General features: G+C 47.5%; 1 protein-coding gene across 1 annotated transcript in view; it reads right to left on the bottom strand.

The window, feature by feature from the left end:
* SETBP1 (SET binding protein 1) overlaps positions 1-19,331 on the bottom strand; it is a 261,441-nt gene that overhangs the window by 230,055 nt on the left and 12,055 nt on the right. The window contains exon 2 of the mRNA XM_050912893.1: positions 14,484-15,144. Within this exon, the coding sequence (XP_050768850.1) occupies positions 14,484-14,975 (492 nt within the window). The 5' untranslated portion in view covers positions 14,976-15,144. The remainder of the gene's footprint in view (positions 1-14,483; positions 15,145-19,331) is intronic.

Below are 19,331 nucleotides of genomic sequence, written 5' to 3'. Positions count from 1 at the left end.
TCTAGCTGTGAATAACCACTGACAGAACGAGCATGAGAAAGCTTGTTTCCTCGAGATTTCCAGCTTAGCTTAAGAGATTTAATCATCTGGATGAGCTTCGGGTGAATCATCTGAACTTTTGGATACCGACTGCAGCCAAGACCTCCCATCTTCTTTGTGTGTGCACATCCTCACTGATAGACCTGGCCTAGCCAAATGCTTTAACTGATTGGACAGGGCTCAGCTTTGCTGGATTGCCTGCACAAAGGTTGTGAAGGGCTTCAGTGAAGACTTCCACATGAAAAGCACTGCAGACATTTCCAGCGGTGTTATATGAAGCTAAATTACTGCTTGGGAAAACTGCTTATACTAGGAATGCGAGGCAATGAAGTTCTCTCTTCCCAGCACAATCTGGGCGCAGATGATGGCAGAACAAAAGCTTTCCGGGCTGCCCAAGACCAATGAATCTCACCAGTGACATGGGAAGACCACCATGAAGAGCCAGGGCATAGTTCAGTTTTCCAGTCTATCTACAGCTGGCCCTCTCCACCGCAAGGGCTTAAAAAGGATGGAGGTCACGAGCACGTGTCATGCAAGTCACTAAAGTTGTTTTATCAGAGACCCTCAATCTAAACTTGCTGCCTGGGCTTAATACAGCTGCTGATCTACCAGGGAAATGTGCTGCTATTGAGCTGAATCCACCAAAATGGCAGTCCGGCTTCTCATCCCTACCCAACTTGCCCTTCAAACACCGCTCATACCGCTTCAGGAGGAGACAGTCCCCCCTGCAACTTTTTCCAAATCTAGGCAGACAGAAATAAAATATCCACAGCTTGGTTCATCAGAAACACATCCGGCTTTTAGGTGATGTTGTATTATTAATAATATATGCTCTAAAAAAAAAAAAGTTCTCAAGAAGGAAAGGGGAAAAGAAGGAAGAAAGAAAAACACACACGAGTGGGGGAAGGGGGGAAAAAGGACAACAATCTGAGACTTTCAATGGGAATGTCCAAAAATAACACAAACAGGATCTCCCTGCCATCTGCTCCGATCCTCTCTGAATGGCTTTCAAAGCAAAAAGCCTTGCCAAAACCTGACAAACAAAGCACCAAGCATCAGTTTTAATGGAATACCAATACTGCATTCCTCCTTCCCCCCGTTTTGCTACATAGACACACACCTTCCACACCCCTCCAGTTGCCAAATAAATGACACTATGCAAAAAAATTTGCTTCGGTTACGAAGCTGAACAAGGAATAATTTTGCAAGTGCTCCCGTATGTCTCTGCTTCTCCGCTTACAATGGACACTAATAAGATTTGCCATAACTAATTCATTCTTTCACGCCATTACCCTATTCTCTACCTTAAAAAAAAAAAAAAAATTATTCTGCCTATCCCATGTGTATTTTTCTGCAACTTTCACACAGTTGAAACACAAGGGTTTCAACAGTAAAGCCCACCCGTCACAGAGCACACTTTCAACTTAGTTTAGGCCCCTCAGCGAGGTTTTAAGGTGAGTTTTACTAAACCTAAAGGAACAGAAGAATGTTTGTCACTTTTTTCCTTTGATTTTCCATTCTCATTTAAGAAAAAGAGATGTCTAAAGGGAATGATGGGGAACGGGGAGGCATAGGAGAGCTGCGATCTCAACACCAAAGGCAATGTGTTAGTGCACATAAAGTAGAAAGTCTCGACTCCAAAGGCAATGTGCTAGCACATATAAAGCAGAAGCAAAATTCACTAGCTGCAAAACTCAGTAACTCTCCTATGCTTCACTTCGGCCCGGCTAAGCGAAGCAAACACAAAGCAAACACCCAGCAGCAACACCTAGGAATCGATGAAGCCTCCAGCCCGCGCTCCGCTTTTAGTCCTTCACGACTAAATACAGCTCCGGGATGCAGAGATCTTGAAGGGCAGAAACCAATTTTACTTTGGGGTTTTTCTGTTATTGTTTTTTTTTTTTTTAATGATTCACATCTCTCCTGACAAACCTAAGAAACAAAACCAAAATGCTTAAATCCACACTTCTTTTTTGCACTTTGCTCCCTCTGCTATTGAGATATTTTTATGTGCCAGGAGCACACCTTTACCAGTGCTGATCAAGCTTTTTTTTTCCCCCCTCTTTTTTTTTTTTTTTTTTAAAACATCTGAGGCCTAAATTACTTGAACAAACAAAAGAGTTTTCCCTCCCTCTCTTCCCGGCTGCCAACCCCCCCAGTGCTGGATCTGCCCCTCCTCCTCCGGCACACAAATGGCCTCACACCAGACAGGATGGAGGGAGGGCTCCCAATTACGTCTTTTTATTAACGAGAGGCCACGGCGGGGAAGGGACTGGGGTGGGGTGGGGGACAGACAGCGGCTGCCAGCTCCTTCCCGTCACCCAAAATGGGGGAACAGAGATTGCGGGTAACCTGCCAGGAAGGAAGCCCACCCGTGAGAGCTTTGGGCCACCTGCCAGCTCACCCCATGCCATGGGATGCCGTGGTGGGCAAGCATTGCTGGTCTGCCCCCCCCCACCACGTCTGGGAAAGGGTGGCAGGGAAGTCCTGCGGGGACCTCGGTTGTTTCTTGCAGCCCGTGGATGGGGAGAGCTGGGTGGTGGCGGGAGCCTGCTGGATGCACCAAGCCATGGGGGTGGGCGCAGGGATCCTTGCTGCAGTTGGAGCAGCAGAAGGTGGGATGCCTTCTCCAGTGGCCCTGGGTGAGACATCTCTGTCTGCCTCGATTTTCTGCTTGCAAACTGGGGAAGACCTTAGGAAAGTGCTGAAAAGTTATGCTCTTTGGTAGTATTCAGACATGATAGTTACAGGGCACTGCCTTCTATTTTCTGTAAGTACCATCCATCATCTAACGCCTTTCCCCCTGTCTCTGTAGTGATTCATTTTCTTGTTCCACTAGGAAAGATAGGAGGGTATTTTTTGAGAAAAAGCCATGGTCAAAATCAAAACTCTTTCCTTCTCTCCCCTTTCAATCTCAGGCCACCCTTTGCATTCCCCCTTCAACGTTGTGGCATCACACCTGATGACAAACCTCCTGAGTCCCTCAGGCCTCCGATTCACCCATCAGACCCTCTCCAGTGCTGCCTGCGTGGCTGTCTCCGTCTCGCAGAGCCCAAATCCTCCTTTCTCCTTACCTCGCTGTTTAAATTCCTCTCCCACTGGGCTGCCAGCTTTTCCTCGGGAACAAAGCACAGCCCCCGTGAGCAAACATTTCTACCCATCTGTGTTCAGCAGCCACGACAAAAATGGCTCCCCTTACTCCCAAAGCCCCCCTAATTTTTCCCCAGACCTCACAACACACCTGATGTCCTTTCTGACTCTTTCCCCACTCTCAAAAACTAGATTTGGTCGCTTTGTCCAGTCTTTGGGTTTGTTTATTTATTTACGGACCTTTATCCTACCTGTGCTCCTTGTCGAGTCTGTTTTGGGGTCAACCTCTAGCTGTGTTTTCACGCAAGTGGCAAGACTGCGGGTAGGCAGCGAAGATGCAGGTGAGCAAAGGGGACTATAAGGAGAGCATAAAGCATTTTGACTTTTTCTAACCAGGGATTAACACATGGGTTTTAAACAAGGGGACTCCCTTCCCAGCTGACAGCAGCAGCTGCAGCTTCTGACTTGCTTGCAGAGTGGCAGGGAATCGAATCAAAGAGAAAAGAAAAAAGAGGACAACCCTTCCTTGGGGAGTAGGAAACACAATACGAGCTATTCTAAAACCCCTGCAAATACTGGCTTGGTTTTAGGTCAGGCTCTCCTTCCCCCTTCTGTCTCGTGTCCCCCCCCCCTCCTCTCGCAACAAAGGGAAATTGGTATTTTTCAGAATTCTCCTGAAAGCCAACCCGGCAGATGGTTCTTTCCATGCTGGGGAGGGAACAAAAAGAAAAAACCTGCCAGGATACACATCACCGAGATGTGACAAAGATGGGCATGGTGGCTGGCCTCTGACCCAGGGATTTCACATAGGCCTATTAAACCATGTGGCCAAGATGGACTGAGTCGACTTACAACTCCAGCACGCAGCTGCTGTACCCCACAGGCTCGTGCTAAGTTTTATTAGCTTAAGTCAGGCCAGATAGACTGAAGAAAGACAGGGTTTCTCTACATTTCCATCCCACCTTTTCAGCACCTTAGGACAATCCCTCACGCCAACGTCTTAACGGGTGGACGTGAAGTTCAGCGGCCAAATTCACAATGAAATAGTAAAAGGCTTATTTAGACAGTAATTAGCAACTGCCTTACTTTACCAAAGTCTTACATACACATCAGTAATATGAACTCCTGAAAAGAAAATATGAACTCCAGAAAGCCAAGGGTAAGTCACTGTCAGTCCTTCTATCACAGTCAAATGCTTCAGGTTAAGGATCTGGCTGTCCATCACAAGCTGCCTTCCCTTTTCTTTAAAACTTCTTCTTTTCTCTAGATGACATCAACAGCCAAATTCCCACTCTTTTCAAGGGTGCCCCAAGCAGACCCAAGCACTCCACATCCCAAGCACCCAAGTTGATTCCAAGGATGAAGCATGACTTGGTTACGTGCCACGTCTGCCAATCAAAGCACGGGGAGCAGCAAAGGACGTGCTGCCCTCCCGCAGAGCTGCCCCGTGCTTCACAAATTCCCATGAAGCACGTTGGCAGTTGCTGTCCCCGAGTGACTAATAGCAGCTCCTGCCCACGCCCAGAGTCAATGACCTAAGGACAGATCAATCCCTCCCCATCACGCTCTTCCCAGTTCCTCTTGCGATCGCTGTGCTGTAGTCACAGAAGGAAACAGGCTTTCCCCCCCACCTCTCCTTCAAATCAGGAATATAATTACAAGTAATGCAATGGAATTAAGACAAGAGAGAGAAAAGGCTGGAGGGAATTCGTCCTAATGATTACATAAATTATGGAAGAAAAGTATCCCATGGAAAGCGAGAGGCTGTCTTTGGGAAGAGTACTCAGCTGAGCACTGGTGAACGCGACGTCAGAAAACAGGCAAGACAAATTAATTATCCCCATCTAACCTGCACATACATGGGGTATAAGAAGTAAACCACGGCGTCAATCCGGTACCATCAGTTCCCAGTGGAAGATGCAACAAAACAAGTGCCTTCAAGCTCCCTGCTAATACACATTAGGCAGGATACTGATGTAGGGACTGTCCCTGGAGCTGAAAAGACTTTGGTGGGAGGCAGAAATGAGGGTTGATCAAGCCCCCGTTAGTGCTGCTGCTCCCCAGTGGAAAAATATCTGCCTCAGGTCTATTTTTCTTAGTCTTAAGGGTGAGCTTTCACCAAATTACCCACCTGGGAATACAGCAGGTAAAATTTCGGTGAAGCTACCCGGGCCAGCACAATATTTTAGCATATACTGGGGCATGGAGGAGACTACTGAAAAAAAAAGTCCATTTAGAAATTACAGCGTAGACTCTACCTTGAAGGTAGGAGGAAACTATTTCCGACGTATCCTCCTGGGAAACGCTTGCCAAGCATGTTACAGAAGTGCCTTTTCACAGAAGCACCAGGTGGGGAACCGGCAACATTACTCCACCATGAAGCAAGGGCGTGATCAGTGGTGACACATCCGAGTGTCCACTGCTCAGCCATCAGCAAGGAGAGTGGGGCCATGGCCTCTGGCTCATTTGCTTGTGCCACCACATTCCTCCCGAGAGTGTTGGGCAAGGCAAAATTACCCACAAATCCCCTCAGGGCTGATTCTCATCTTTCAGCCGTGAGGATGGAGAGCGGCTCACATGAAGCTAAGGCGCTGGAAAGTGCTGAAATTCCTCAATGAACCACCCAGGTTTATAGTGGTAGAGTTGTTGTAACACCCATGTCAATAAAAGATACCATCTCTCTCTACAAACTTTGCCACCCAGGTGAGACAGAGAGCCATGAGAAACTGATGAGAAGATAATGAGTCCTCCAGTAAATATTCCTCATTTGACTCTTACCTCATGTTAGGGTTTACAGACCAGAAGGGACTATTAAGGGCATCTAAATGGACTGATTGTACACTGGCCCCAAAACTCCACCCCCCTCATTTCTGCATCAAGCCCTAACTCTTCTTTGAGATAAATTTCATTTTTAAGCTAGCAGTGAAGATGCAGAGAGTTAATAATTTTGAAACAAATTCACCAGTTTCAATGACAAGTAGAAGAGGACTGGCTTCCAGAAGGGCTGTGCACCCAGTGCTTGAAGATCAGGCCACCACCTGGGAGACTCTGTTGTGTCATGGTTAAGCAACCACAGCTCAGTGAAAAAGGCCCGAGTGTTACCCTGGCCTGCAACAGGTTCCTTGAGTGAGTCACTTAATCTTATTGCTCTATTTCACATACTGTACTAAGAGACAAGATGATTTCATTTCTCCTTCTTTTGTTTCTACAGAGCTTGTGAACTTCTTGCAGGAGGACAAGCTCTCCTGATGCCTTCATAGAGGACCTGCCAACAGTAGACATTGATGTACAACAGGAACAGGAGGCACCATCTTAAAATGAGCTTGGTAGAGACACACTTAGTTCTGCAAACACAGTTGCAGTTAACTGTCCATCTTGAATGACCATGTCCTCATCTTCAGCAATGCTATCTTCCACAGTGACCACAGTCCAAGCCACATCTCAAATATGCAACCTCATTTCTGTAGTAAGACACCTTTGCCCTTCCACTGTCCCTTTCACTGCTAGCCCACAGCTCCAGCAAAAAAAGAAGATAATAACAAGGTATTTTTCTTGATACCACCCTGGAGAAGTAAAGTTTTTTCCAGGCTGACCATCCTACTTGGAAGCAGTGTCCTGCTACTGGTGCATGCACCATTGCTTGAGAATCCCTCTCCTGATAGCAACCGCCTGCAGCTCGGAGTCCAAATATAACCACGATGTAGAAATAGCACTTCATGTCATGAAATGAAGGAGCCAACAGCCACTGGTCTAATTCACATTAGAGGTCATGGCAAGAAATGGAAAATAGCGCTCTTACGAAAACACAGCTAACTGGACTTGTCCTCGAGGGTCACGTAGCAAATGGAATCATTTTAAGGTTCAAGAGTTGGAAAAGTCTCAGCATTAAAAAACAAAACACTGCATGTTTACTCTGGATATTTTTAGACTGGTTTCCTAAGGAAACAAGGCTAACACGATCACACTGTGTTTGCGTTAGTGTGTATGTGAATGCACACACAAACTCCTTGCCCGCCTGCATGATCCTCTCCTCAATGTTTTTTGAATATTTTGGCCGATTTTGATCAAATGTGATGTAAGAACAGAAATCATTGAGATACGATATTCAAAAAAGTTTTGTTCAAATTGTTCGCTGGCCAGAAGAAAGGGACCCCTGAGAGGCTCCCAAAGAGGGCTTGGCCAGCAAGTTCACTCATCGTTAGACACCAGAGAAGCCACATAAGAGGAAAGTGGTCAGAAACCAACTTTCACAAGTTTCAGTGCTCTTAGAAAAAGAAAAAAAAGACAAGCTGAGGGCAGCAGGTGAAGCCACTCTTTCCATTCAAAAGAACTCAAGACGAGTCCATCACGCAGTCCCACTGACTATGCAGGGGAATGTGGGCAGCCAGAAGCCCGTCTGGGAATGAAGCGTGTGAAGAATTAGACCTGACCTGAGGGCGCCAGCTGGGTGTGCGTGTGTGTGTGAAAAAGAGATTGAAGATGAAAAAGCTGGAGGTAAATCAGAAGGTATATGTGGTCAGGCATGCCTGGAAGGAGAGGAGAGGGAGCGCTGCATGCAAAAGTTGATGCTAGAGGAACGTGAGCATGTGCATGAAGGACTGACACCCCCGTGCATCCCAAGACCTCTGCAAATGAAGACACAACCAGTACAGAGGTTTGCAGCTCTGGGTGTACATGCCAGCGCGTCGCGTCTCCGGCACATCTCTGTTAGCCTGGAGGCCACGGTGCTTTCGAAACACAACCAGCTTGCGCGGACTTGGCCAAGCCTTTATGAGGCTGCTGGGAGCAGCACCTGTCCCCTCCTGCAGTTCGGTGGTGGGGACTGTGGGACCTCCAGCTGGACCCTCAGCTTCCGTGCGCAGGTCCCAGTTGCTTCCCTGCAGCGCCTCCTCAACCCCAAAACCAGCACTGAGGACATTTTGTCATGGTTTGAAAAGAGAGGCACAGCACAAGCAAACAAGGAAATGTCACAGAGGGCCATCGAAACTCGGCCGTGGGAGCGACCGCTGCAAAACAAAACCTGTCCTGGACACGGACGGCCTCCACAAGCCCGGGTCAAATGGCAGCTAATCAAATACAGTGAGTATTCCTCATTTGGCACTCTACGTTAAGGAGTAAAAGCTTGCTTAGATTTCCCCAGACCATCCTTTCACGGCCAGATGTTTGCTTCTTTAAGAAATACTTGACTACATGCAAAAAAAAAAAAAATCAGTCACAATTCTTTGGCAGCAGACAGTGAGGAATGGGCATCAGCTGGCTCAGGCAGAGCACCGAGCTGGAAAAGAAACCTTGCCTTATTCCTGTCACAAGATAGCCATGACATGATGCAAGGTGGACACTGGTCCAGCAGGCGTTGGAGAAGGAGAAGGAAGGGTAAGAGTCGGGATCCAGCGCTCTCTGATCTTCACAGGGAGGACTGAACCACCTTCAGGAGGGACCAGCCTCCAGGTGACTACGTGGGGGCCCAAGAGGACTCAGCTCCCGCTCTGGGCACCTAAGGTGCCTTCAAGGATCAAGATGAACCTGAGCCTGAGTGGTTCTCAGCTCACAGCAAAACTGGTTTCTTAAGCTCTGAAGTTTTTACAAAGAAATTCATTCCTGCTTTCTTTTTGGGGGGAGCCCGAGGTAGTTGTGGTGGGAGGGCACCAAACTGCAGCTGTTTCATTTGTGCCTTCAACAATGCGGTAGAAAGAAAAGCTAGCCAAAAAGAAACTTGGGATGAATATCAAAGTGCTGAGTTTGTGTAGCTTTGCACCCATACGTTTGTGTAGAAAGACTGTAAAACCGCCAGGAGCCTCGTGCCTGTTAGAGCAGCTCTGAATTGGTCTCTCAGCTGCTCAAAAGCCAGTTTCACCTTAAATGCAACTAGAAGAAGACTTCCCCGCTGTGCTGGCACTTCTGGGGCTCTACCACTATTCCATAACCTGGGCAGAGGTCTACACTGCTGGCTTGAGCTTCAGGTACCTACCACCAGCATCATTTAGAGCAGCTTCAAGGCTTTGCTAAGCAAGAGTAGGGACCAAACCAGCACAGAAACAGGTCCAGGCTGAAGGGGCTATGGAGCCTCCATCCTTTGGAGAAAAAAAAAGAAAAAGAAGCTGTAAATCAAAGCCTGCCGCTTCAAGCAGGTACCACCACAAATGCGCAAGTGCCTTCTCCTCCTTGCTAAGCCACAGGCAGCACAGGGAGCAAGCACTTACGTCAACTCCCTGAGCCACGTTTGGGATCGCGACAGGAAGAGCTGACTCAGAGGACATCTCACACGGGGATGCCTTTAGCAAAGAGGAATAAGCATGCACTATGAGCAATTGGATGATCATGCACACAAATCACCGGGGAGAGGAGTCTGGCACAGGGGTAACCCGACAAGAGCTGCGGATGCGCATGAGAACCTGGAGGGAAAGTGCAATGTGCAGTCAGCGATGCAAAGAAGGGGGAAGGAGAGGAGGGGGAAGCGTTCATGATCTTCTGGAAGCAGGAGGGGTGCAAAGGGGAAAGCGTGCAAATGAAAGAGTCCTCAAGGAAAGGCGAACCGCAGGAGAAAGTTGCGTGTGTGGGGCAGAGGAAAGGAAGACGATGAATTGAATTTCAAGGGAAAAAGTGCTGGAACTGCTTCCTGCAGAGAAATGGCAAATACCTACAGGAACTCAAAGGAAAAAAAGGTGTTGCAAGAAAATCCAAGGATAGAGTTTCCTCTGACTGCACACAAGGAAGCTTTACTTCAAATCAACTTGCTGTCACTTATCTCTCAGCAATAAAACGCATTCATCCATCCAAAGCTCTCAAAAACCCCAGTGCAATAATAATTACAAAAAAATGAGTTTACATCCCCCAAAGCAGGACATTATGCATATGATGGAAGCTCCAAAGAAACTTTGTCAGGCTATGCTTAAAGAAAGAAGGAGGTGGAAAAAAAAGTGTTTGCAGACACAAGAAAATAGACAGAGCAGCAAATGCAGGGAGGGGAAAAAAAAAAAGGAAATAAAACAAAACCAGGGAAATACTGCTCATCTGGGGCTTGTTAAATGCTACATGACAGGCAGGGAATGCTGATGGATTGCTTCATTGCGTTTGGTGCCACGCTTTCAGTGCCCTTCCAGACTGACAGCGTGTTTCCTGATCCGAAGGAAAAGGCACCTTTAGTGCTACTGAGGATGCTGGACTCGAGCAACCCTGCTGCAGGTGGGAGAGCAGCAGCTGCAGGGCTTGCCAACATGCCAGCAGGACATCCTTTGGGCTCCTGGCTTTTTTTATTCCCTCCCTCTCCAATCAGACTAAATGAAATTGAACCATTTGTGGGTTTAGAAGTGGTAAGGGTTCAGCCCACTCCATCCCCAGGCACCGAAGAGTTGAAATAAGAGCAAATGCTTACAGAACGTTTGTGCACTTTCCAGTTGCCACACAGTGGCCGCACGGACAGCCCAAGCTACGATTCACCTTCCGAGCAGCCCCGGGAAAGGGGTTAGGAAACTATCTTCACTCTTATTTTCAAGAAGGGGAAGCTGATGTGAAACTTGGCATGGTCACGACTTAAAAGAAACCCCAAAAGTTGTTGGGTTGCAGCCAAGCATTCAAGCCGGCAGAGCAGAGGTTCCGAACGCTGATGCTCTCTCACCCTCTGCCTCCCTCCCTGCTCTGGGGCATCAGCAACCGCACCCAGCAAGATCCTCTCCTGGATTCCCTCCCCTCCCATTCATGATCGCATAACATCCCCAGGGCGACTGCTCACACGGAAAAGCAACATGAGGAAAGTATTTAATGTATGTTTACGTCTTTTAATATAGTGTAGCAGCTGGAATCAAAGGCAGAAAAACCAGGCCTCGGCACACAAGCAGCGTGGCTCTCCACAGAGCCCGCTTCTAATCACCGCCGCTCCCTGGACCACAGCTTTAGAAATCAGGCACTAGCCCCTATTGCCTAATTAGCAGAGCAGTGGAAAGCTTAGGAACAGGCATATCTTCTTCCTCCCTAAGTGGCCACTGAATAAATGCTATATTCCCAGTTCACAGCCCCTTTTTACATTGCTGGCATTACCAGTCTTTTGTGTACCCACATGCTGTTACTTAAATTGCTTCCATGTTTTCATTACTTGCCCTCTGTGCTGTGTGTATTGAAACTCCTGCAAGAACGCTGAAGTGGTATTTCAAAGCACTGGGGACTACTGGAGATGTGGCTGAAATTATTATGCAACAAACTTAAGTGATTTTTCAAGTCCTGATAGAGTTTGCTCCTCCTCAGGGGGAAAGATAAATTCAGGTGCTACTCCATGAGGCGCAGGACAACCGCTCCCAGCCACCAGAGACACAAGCATGGCACTTGCAGCTCAGGTTATGCTCAGCTCTCCATCCTTATATACAGGTCTATGAGGCCTGTATATATGCCCTGCATCCATAAGTGAGGTGGTAAACTCAAATTACAATGCTGCTCCCATGAGCAAGAGAAATGTGTACATTGGGCCAAACTCTGCTGGTAAAAATCCACAGAGGACAGTGGAATGACGCCAGCTGAAGATCTGCCCCACTGGTTTAAATGCGTTGTTCCCTGCTGCTGCTGCCAGTAGCTGCTTTTCTGGAGTTTGTGCTGATTAAAGCAACAGGCAATCAAACAGCCTAACTGAAATATCAAAACCACCAGAATCATTTAAATGTGACAATCGCTTTCTTTTTTTAACCACTACCGCAGCTCTCAACGGTTCTGCAAGCACATGCAGAAGGTACCTGCATACTCCTCTCGCCTAGGGAAACCCACGGGTGGACCAGACAGCTTCAGCTCCATTCAAGTTTCGACTTGCTGTTTCCTCCTAACTATCTTCTCCAAAAAATCTCTGTAACTGCCATGAGACACACACATCGGCCATGAAAGCAATCGCGCTGCCAGCACTGGAACCCTTCTCCCACCGATTTCCAGCCTCCCTCTCCTGTAGTGCCTTTCATCACCCCTTGATACGAGATGTTCGCAGCCAAGGCCTGATCCTGCAACGCGTGAGCTAAGAGGCGGTCGTGTGCGAAATCCCTTTGGCTGCAGGGATGCAGGTTATTTACCATCCCGGTGATGCAGGCTGCAGGTCTCCAGGCATCAGGCCCCTTGAGATCACAGCACTGGGGTCTTGCAGATCCCTGCTGGGGACTTCTCTGCCACAGCCCCGGCTCAGCAGCTGCCGCGCGGCAGCCGTTGGGTGTTATGCTAATGGATGCGCCGGTGCGGCAGCCCTCTCCCCATCTGCTCAGAGTATCCACCTGCTGGGTTTTTTTTTTTGTTTTGTTTTGTTTTGTTTTAATGGCCAGATTAGGCCAGTGCTGTCCCAAAGCGCTTCCAGCCTGCGTACGGGTTGCAAACGCAGCACCAGCCAGCTTGGACCTCGCAGCACAAGTGCAAGCTGGATGCAGCCACATTTAGGCTGTGATCCATTTTTTTCGAACTCCTTATCTTTCTGCAATTAAAGTCTCACCCTGAGCGTAACCACACTACAGGGTGCTTTTTTTGTGGTTGTTGGGGTTGGGTTTTTTTGCACATAGTTTCCTTATAGTTAGCTTTATTTATTTAGCCTTTTTGGATGGCCACATGAAGGAACGATCATGCCTTCCATACCCATCTGACCGGGTGATAAATAGAAATGAAAGCTCCAATTTGAAAGCTCTGATTTCTAAGCAGTCATATTCTCCACAGTCCATGCACGGTAGGCAGTGGTTTGCAAGTCTTTTTTTCTCCCTGCATGGCCATGGAGGGATTTCTTGTGACACCTTTGCTGTCACTGAGCATGGTCTCACACAACCGCTAGTTCCCCTGAGACCTCTGCAAGTATTCAGGGAGGAAAGGGAAGTGGAAATAAGACATTGCTCGGTGCTAAGAAGACAGCTCATCCTTCTCTATAGGTGGGAAAATCTCTTCTCAGTGTATTATAGGGCCAAACCTCTGCAGTGCTAAAAAGAGCTATTTTTTTCATGCACATGGAGTATGCCATTTAGCAGGACTGTAGGAAAAAAAATCCCCTTGATTTTGGTTTTTTTGTTCAAGTTCAGCTTCTAAGAGAAGTACTTTCAGAGTGAGCAATGCTAATCTCCCTGGGCTCTGCCTTGAGTCATTGGGAAATATTGATGCTTCAAAAAGTAATTCAGAGTTACCAGAATTTTGGTCTAAGTCTGCCGAGGACACTGTCTCCAGGGAGAGCCATTGGCAATTAGCCTCCTCAAGGCTTCAAGTAGCCCTTTGAGCATCCATCAAGTGTATAAGGTATGGGAGAAGTGGAGACCTTCTGCACAGCAAGGGATTCAAGCTGCATGAGCAGGAAAGCCAAGTCATGCCCCGAGCTCTAATCAGTGGACGCCTACATCCCGGATGAATTTGTCCAGGTTTTGGAGAAACTCATGAGTCTTTCATCAAATCTGGGTTCCTGTCTGAACTCATCATGATACCCACGTGTTACTAAGGAGGGAGGGGTGAAGTATTTGTACTGTGATAAAGCCTCAACCCGTCCAAAGCTCCTTTGTGTAATGCCTAGGACAGAAAACACCACTACACCCAAAATAACATGAGTAGTCACCAGGTGCCCCTCCCCCCACCAGTACTGCTTAAAACACTTGAGCTAAATTTGTTTTAAAGACTAAGTGTAGAGGACATTACTGAAAAAATCAAGCCAACAGCAAAACAAAAGGGTGCTCCTGAAAACAGCTCATACAAAGAAAGGTTTTTCTTTCTTTTCCCCTCCCTCTTCCTCTCCTTGACTAAATGAAAAAATAAAAATAAAAAGATCAGTTTTTACCCAAACTTAAAGTACCAAAAATTTCTCTCCAGAAGGATATTTCAAGAAAATGATATGCATCTGGAAGAAAATGAGACTTATATTGGAAGTATTTTCTGAAGCATAACTATAGCGTTGCTAGCACAATGCTGTAATCAAGAATAATGGAGCCCTTCGCCTGGTATACAGGAATGGATTCAATTGTTCACCGTGCACATATCTGTATTTTAAAAATGTAGTCGAAAGCTTTAACTGTCAAAAAGGCTCGAGCATTAGTGCTCAGACACAAAGCAGTTTAGAAGTGGGCTCCTTCATTTATCACTCATGCAATGATTAATCTTAAATCTCAATTACGCACCATAATAGAAGAGGCCCAGCTGAACTTTTGATCCCTTCTGAACTGGTTCATCTGAAGGATAGTTCAAGATCATCCCCGCAGCTTACACGGCAGTGCAGGATGATACCCGCTCCGTATTACCTCCTCCGCAACCAAGTGGGGTCTTTGCAAACCTTGCAAAGGTTATGCCTTGGACACAAACTGTTTGAGTAGGTTTAATCCTACCCTCTCCCTCTGCTTTCAGAAGAAAGGGGAAATACAGGAAAGAAATGGACTTACCTTCTTTTTGGAGTGTGATCTGTCCTCCTCTTTAGCTGCTTTGCTATTTTTCCCAGCTCTGGAAAGCTTCTGCTCCCCAGACTGCTTGATGGTGATTTTGATCTCGGGAGGGCAAATATAGTTCTCCAAGTTCTTTGGGGGCTTCTTAGCTCTCTTGGTGGTCTGGATCTTTAGTTTTAAACTCCCCTCCGTGAAGTTAGCCTCCTTGATGGAAAATTCCTGCTCCTCCAGGCCGTCTCCCGCCACCCATTTCTCGCTGTCCGCATTGGAAGTGGAATCCACATCTCTCCCAGAACCCAGCTCATCCTCTTCCTCGGGCTCCAGCCTCTCACCGCTCACCGGGATCCCTTTCCCCGAGCCCGCCGCAGGCAGCATCGTCTCCCCCGCGCAGCCGGAGGCAGGCGGAGGCTTCGCGGAGGTGACGGTGGCTGGCAGAAAGTCTGCCTCACCCCCCCTTTGCCGGGAGCTGCCCAAAGTCTCCCTGGGCTCCATAGCAATACCGCAGTGCCCTGGAGTTTTATCAGAGGGAAGGGGAGCGCTGGAGGGGATGAGGAGAACAAGGGCAGGTACGATTCCAGGGAACGAATGGTAACTGTCTGCCGAATTCAACGTCCCGATCGCCCAGAGGCTGCAAGGAGCTCAGAAGAGACCAAATCTGCCACTGTCAAAAGAAAGGAGAAGAAAAAAAGGAAGTTAGCACGTGCACACGTGTCAAACGCGAGTGTGGAGATGACTGAAACAGGGCACGCTTGGGCTTCCCCTGCAGCATCTCAAGGGCCTTCCTTGAAGCAAAATGGGAACCGAGGCCAGCCGGCATTTCTGAGGGCTGGATCTGGTATCACAAAGCAAGGAATGATAGCCACGTGTATCGCTAAATTGATGAAAATGGATATATAAAGAAGACAAACAATGGTGTATAAATTCAAATGCCTTCAACTCTGGGCTTGGGAAATAAATGAGGGAGCAACCAGCTCTCCACACCCATGAACCTCCTCATTACTTCAAAGTGCTCGGTTTTTTAGAGGGGAAAAAGATAGAGGCAGACGATTGCCTCCAGTTAAAAAATAACCCAGTGATCAGAGCACGGAAAACATGGTGTTGCCCTATGAATCAGGCAGAATAGTTTCAAACTCCCTATTTGCCCACTTGCCAGGTGAGAGAGAGATGCCCTCAGCTGCCAGCTATTCTGGGGGGACTCTGCTTTGGATAAATTATTCATTACACACTGGGCCAGGCACACATTGTCTGCAGCCCAGGATGCTCCCTGGGATGCTGGAAGTGCAAGAGGATCCGCCTGTGTCTCTTGCAGGGCATATCAGGGACACGAGTATTGAGGATGATAGAGGAAAGATAAACTCAATGTTTTCCAGAGTTCCTCATGCCCTTGGGTACTGCTGCTCTGTGGCAAAGGCTTGGGCTGACTGAAGCAAAGACTGTGCTCTCATCCTTTCAAATCTGGCCTTTCTTTAAAACATCGCAGAATGAACCCTTTGAGATGGAAGCACTCGTATTCAGTACCTTACAAAGTCTTGTCCAAAGTTAATGGGAGAAGCTGTGAATGTTCAACTGAGGCAGAAGATGTATCACCCAATGACATAGAAAGGCTAAGCCAAATACCAAACCTTTGGTTAAAAAAAAAACCAACCACGTAGGGTGTTTTTAAAGGTGTTGAGGTGCTTTCATACACCCTCCCTAAAATCCCCCATATAGTCACCCCCCACTTTCCATCATGGCAAGCCAGTTTAGGCTACAAAATTAGCAGAAGAGTATCTCAGAGAGAAACAAAGATATTTTCTGCTACTTTAGCAGAAACAGCTCCCTGGTGGGTCAGAGGAGTATCACTTCTGGCATACAGAGAAGGAAAAAAGAAGGCACTGCCAGGAGTAGGTGCTGGGGGTGCAGACCTACTCTTTCAGCAGTAGCTCCCTGCTAGATTAGCCCTGCTACACTGCCAAACCCCACCCCTTGACCAACTGCAAGCAAGATCTGAGCACAGCCAGGGATTTCCCAGGTCCTTCTTAGTAGCAATAAACCGTAAAGGAGAAACAAAAATGATCTTGTTACCTATCACCAAATGATAACAGCATTATCAGTGTAGGCTATTCTACTTTAAAGCACAGTTCATCAAGAAAAACCACATGTTCTTGTACCACTGGCTTCCTTCTGCTTTATAAAAATACCTTGCACAAGCTTAAAATTCAAAAAGAAGTAATAACAAGCACCTTTTATTAGTTATATATCCACATTTCCAGTGGAGTATGGCCATGGGTCACTTGTCTGACCCTAGCACATATGGTTACTAATGGAAAGTCCTAAGCATCCTAGAGCTCCGTGAAATCATTGGGTGACCTCCACCCAGGTCCCAGCGGACACAAATTAAAATAAAGTTCCCATAAATAGCACAAGCTGACAGCCCAAGCAGAAAAAAAAAAAAAAAAAAAAGGAAGAACTATCATGGAGCCTGAATTGCCATCTGGCCTTAGAGATGGTTTCTGTAGCTCATAGTAGATGGAAGTACACCATAAAAACACTTATGCTTAAGTTGCACATCTTCTGGCAATAGGGAGGAGACTCATTTCCCAGAGCTGCTGCCACTGGTCTCATTTAAGGTGATCTTGAAGAACTACCAGACCCAAGGTCCCCTGCACGCCTGCCTTGACTCACCCTGCGGTCAGCAAGTCTCTCCATTTCACCACCTGTTAAACAAAGATCACATTTACCTCATTCGAACCCATTGTAGGGTGGGTTAGTTAATGCCCTTGCATAGTTTTGAACCCAAGTGTTTACCATGTGGTAGTCGCTAATTACTAATGTAATTAGTACATTAAAGCCACCCAGTTGCAAGGAGCTGCTCCACCTAATTGACCAACCTTGCACCTTGCCTCTCCTTTGTGCCTATGGAGGTGATGGGAGTCAGGGTTACCTTCCTCTTCCAACCGGTCCAATCAAAAAAAAAGGTCGTCCTATTTATCTGCCATTTCGCATTGTTAATCTCCTTGGAGAGGGACGCAATGTACACATACTCCTGGGCTGCAACACAAACACAAGGTGGTAAAAGCTCGGCTGTGCAGCATTCCAGGGAGTTACTGCTCTGGTATGCATGCATGTACAATGGGCACTCTGTGTCGGCCTCCGCCCACAGGCTTTTAACCTCTCTCGCTGCTGGTAAAAAAGAGAAGGCTTCTGGCAGACAGCATCTAGCTCAGCAGGAAGGGCAGCAGGATGACGCCGCAGCCACTAAGGGTGCAGGGAAGGGACCACAGCCACCAGCACCACGAACCGACCCGCCTGGGACCCTACGTTGAATGGGAGCTGAAATAAAACTCATAGCTCCGAGCTGGGAAAGGTCTTTCAGGTTTTGAATCATTGGGTAATGTTTTATGAAGGGTGAATAAAAAGCCAGGTTTCTGCTCCAAAGTCTGGTTGTGGGTCTTGGACCCAAGCTGTAGGTCATGATGCCCAAACACTCATCCCCGCTTGGCTGTGTGCCTCCAGGTCAGTAGAAACAAGCAACAGATGATTCAAGTCATTGCATCACACCAGTGTCAGGTGAGTTCATGCCAAATCCACCTTAAAATCCCACTTAAAAATATTGGCTTCTTGTTCTGCTGAGAGCCTGCAGATGATATCACCAGACCCGCAGGTAGCAACAAATAACCCTGCACACTCAAACACCATGCAGAATTAACTGGGTCATTGTTTCAGGTATCTCCTTACTCTCCTCTAGGGTTAATAGTTAAATGACTTGGGTGCAGGGACATTATACTTGTCTTTCTTGTTTGGGCAGGCTACCTGTGCTTTGACTAATTAGGAAACCTCACTTCAGGCTTCTGAATGCGTAACCTCTTTTGGAAACCTCCCCATCTCCCCTCTCCAGACTGCCTGCGAGCAGAAGCGCTGAAGGGACAGCGATGAACACTTTTCCTCCAGCAGCTCTTCTGCCTTGGCTGGCAATGCGCAGATCTGGAAATCCAGGGAGGAAGCGGATTTTCCAGGAGACCTCTAGCTCTATTTTAAACACCCGAGAGATGGGGGCCATCTAGACTTTTAAGTGTTCACCCGAACTGCCCTTCCAGGCCTCTGAGGCTCGCCAGCATCAAGTCCTGTTCAATAAGCAACTACAGAGGGGTTTTACCATCCGAATTAAGCTCCCAGAGGAAAGTGTTACTGCTAGCAGGCTTCCTGCAGTCAAGTTAAATTTGAGGAGGATAATTCACAGGTGAATGACAACAAATTTCACAGAAGTTGGCATTAGCTCTTAATTAGGGAGAGATTCACGCTTCCTCTGATAAGTACTGAGAAATAATCAAACGCTTGTGTGTTCAGCCTTGCTATGGCTGCTGACATGTTTCTTATCAGCTCCTCTGGGCACCTCAAACACACTTCTGGAGGCAAAGGCCTGAAGTACAAGACCATCCTTTAGGTCATACTAGATGCCTCCCATTAAGGGTTCTGAATACGCTCCCTTCTCCTGCCTCAGGCAACTACTCATGCTTGCAAGTATTCAGACGCCAGGGCTATAAAGTGATTAAACCGAAAATTTGCTGAGGACAAAAACAGAGGTGAGAGCCCACAGCAGGGGGGAGAAATCCACCTATTGGGGATTCTCCGTGAACCGAAAGTGGGTATAACACTTGGCATGGCTTTTGCCCTATGCACAGGAGCAACCACATTCGTAACAAGCAAACGCTGATTAGACAAATACAAGCAAGCCAGGTTCAGCTGCCCAGCGCTTGTGCTGCTGCTCTGATTTGCTCAAGCCCCGGGAGCACCAGCAGAGAGCTCGGAGCAATATTAAGAGATGCTGTCCAAATCCCATAGTACGCTAATCCCAGCCATGACCGTAGC

This window comes from Gymnogyps californianus, chromosome Z, assembly GCF_018139145.2.
Source record: "Gymnogyps californianus isolate 813 chromosome Z, ASM1813914v2, whole genome shotgun sequence".
Lineage (NCBI taxonomy): Eukaryota > Metazoa > Chordata > Aves > Accipitriformes > Cathartidae > Gymnogyps > Gymnogyps californianus.
The sequence above is the reverse complement of the archived record's forward strand: the minus strand, read 5'-3'. Positions and strand labels throughout refer to the sequence as shown.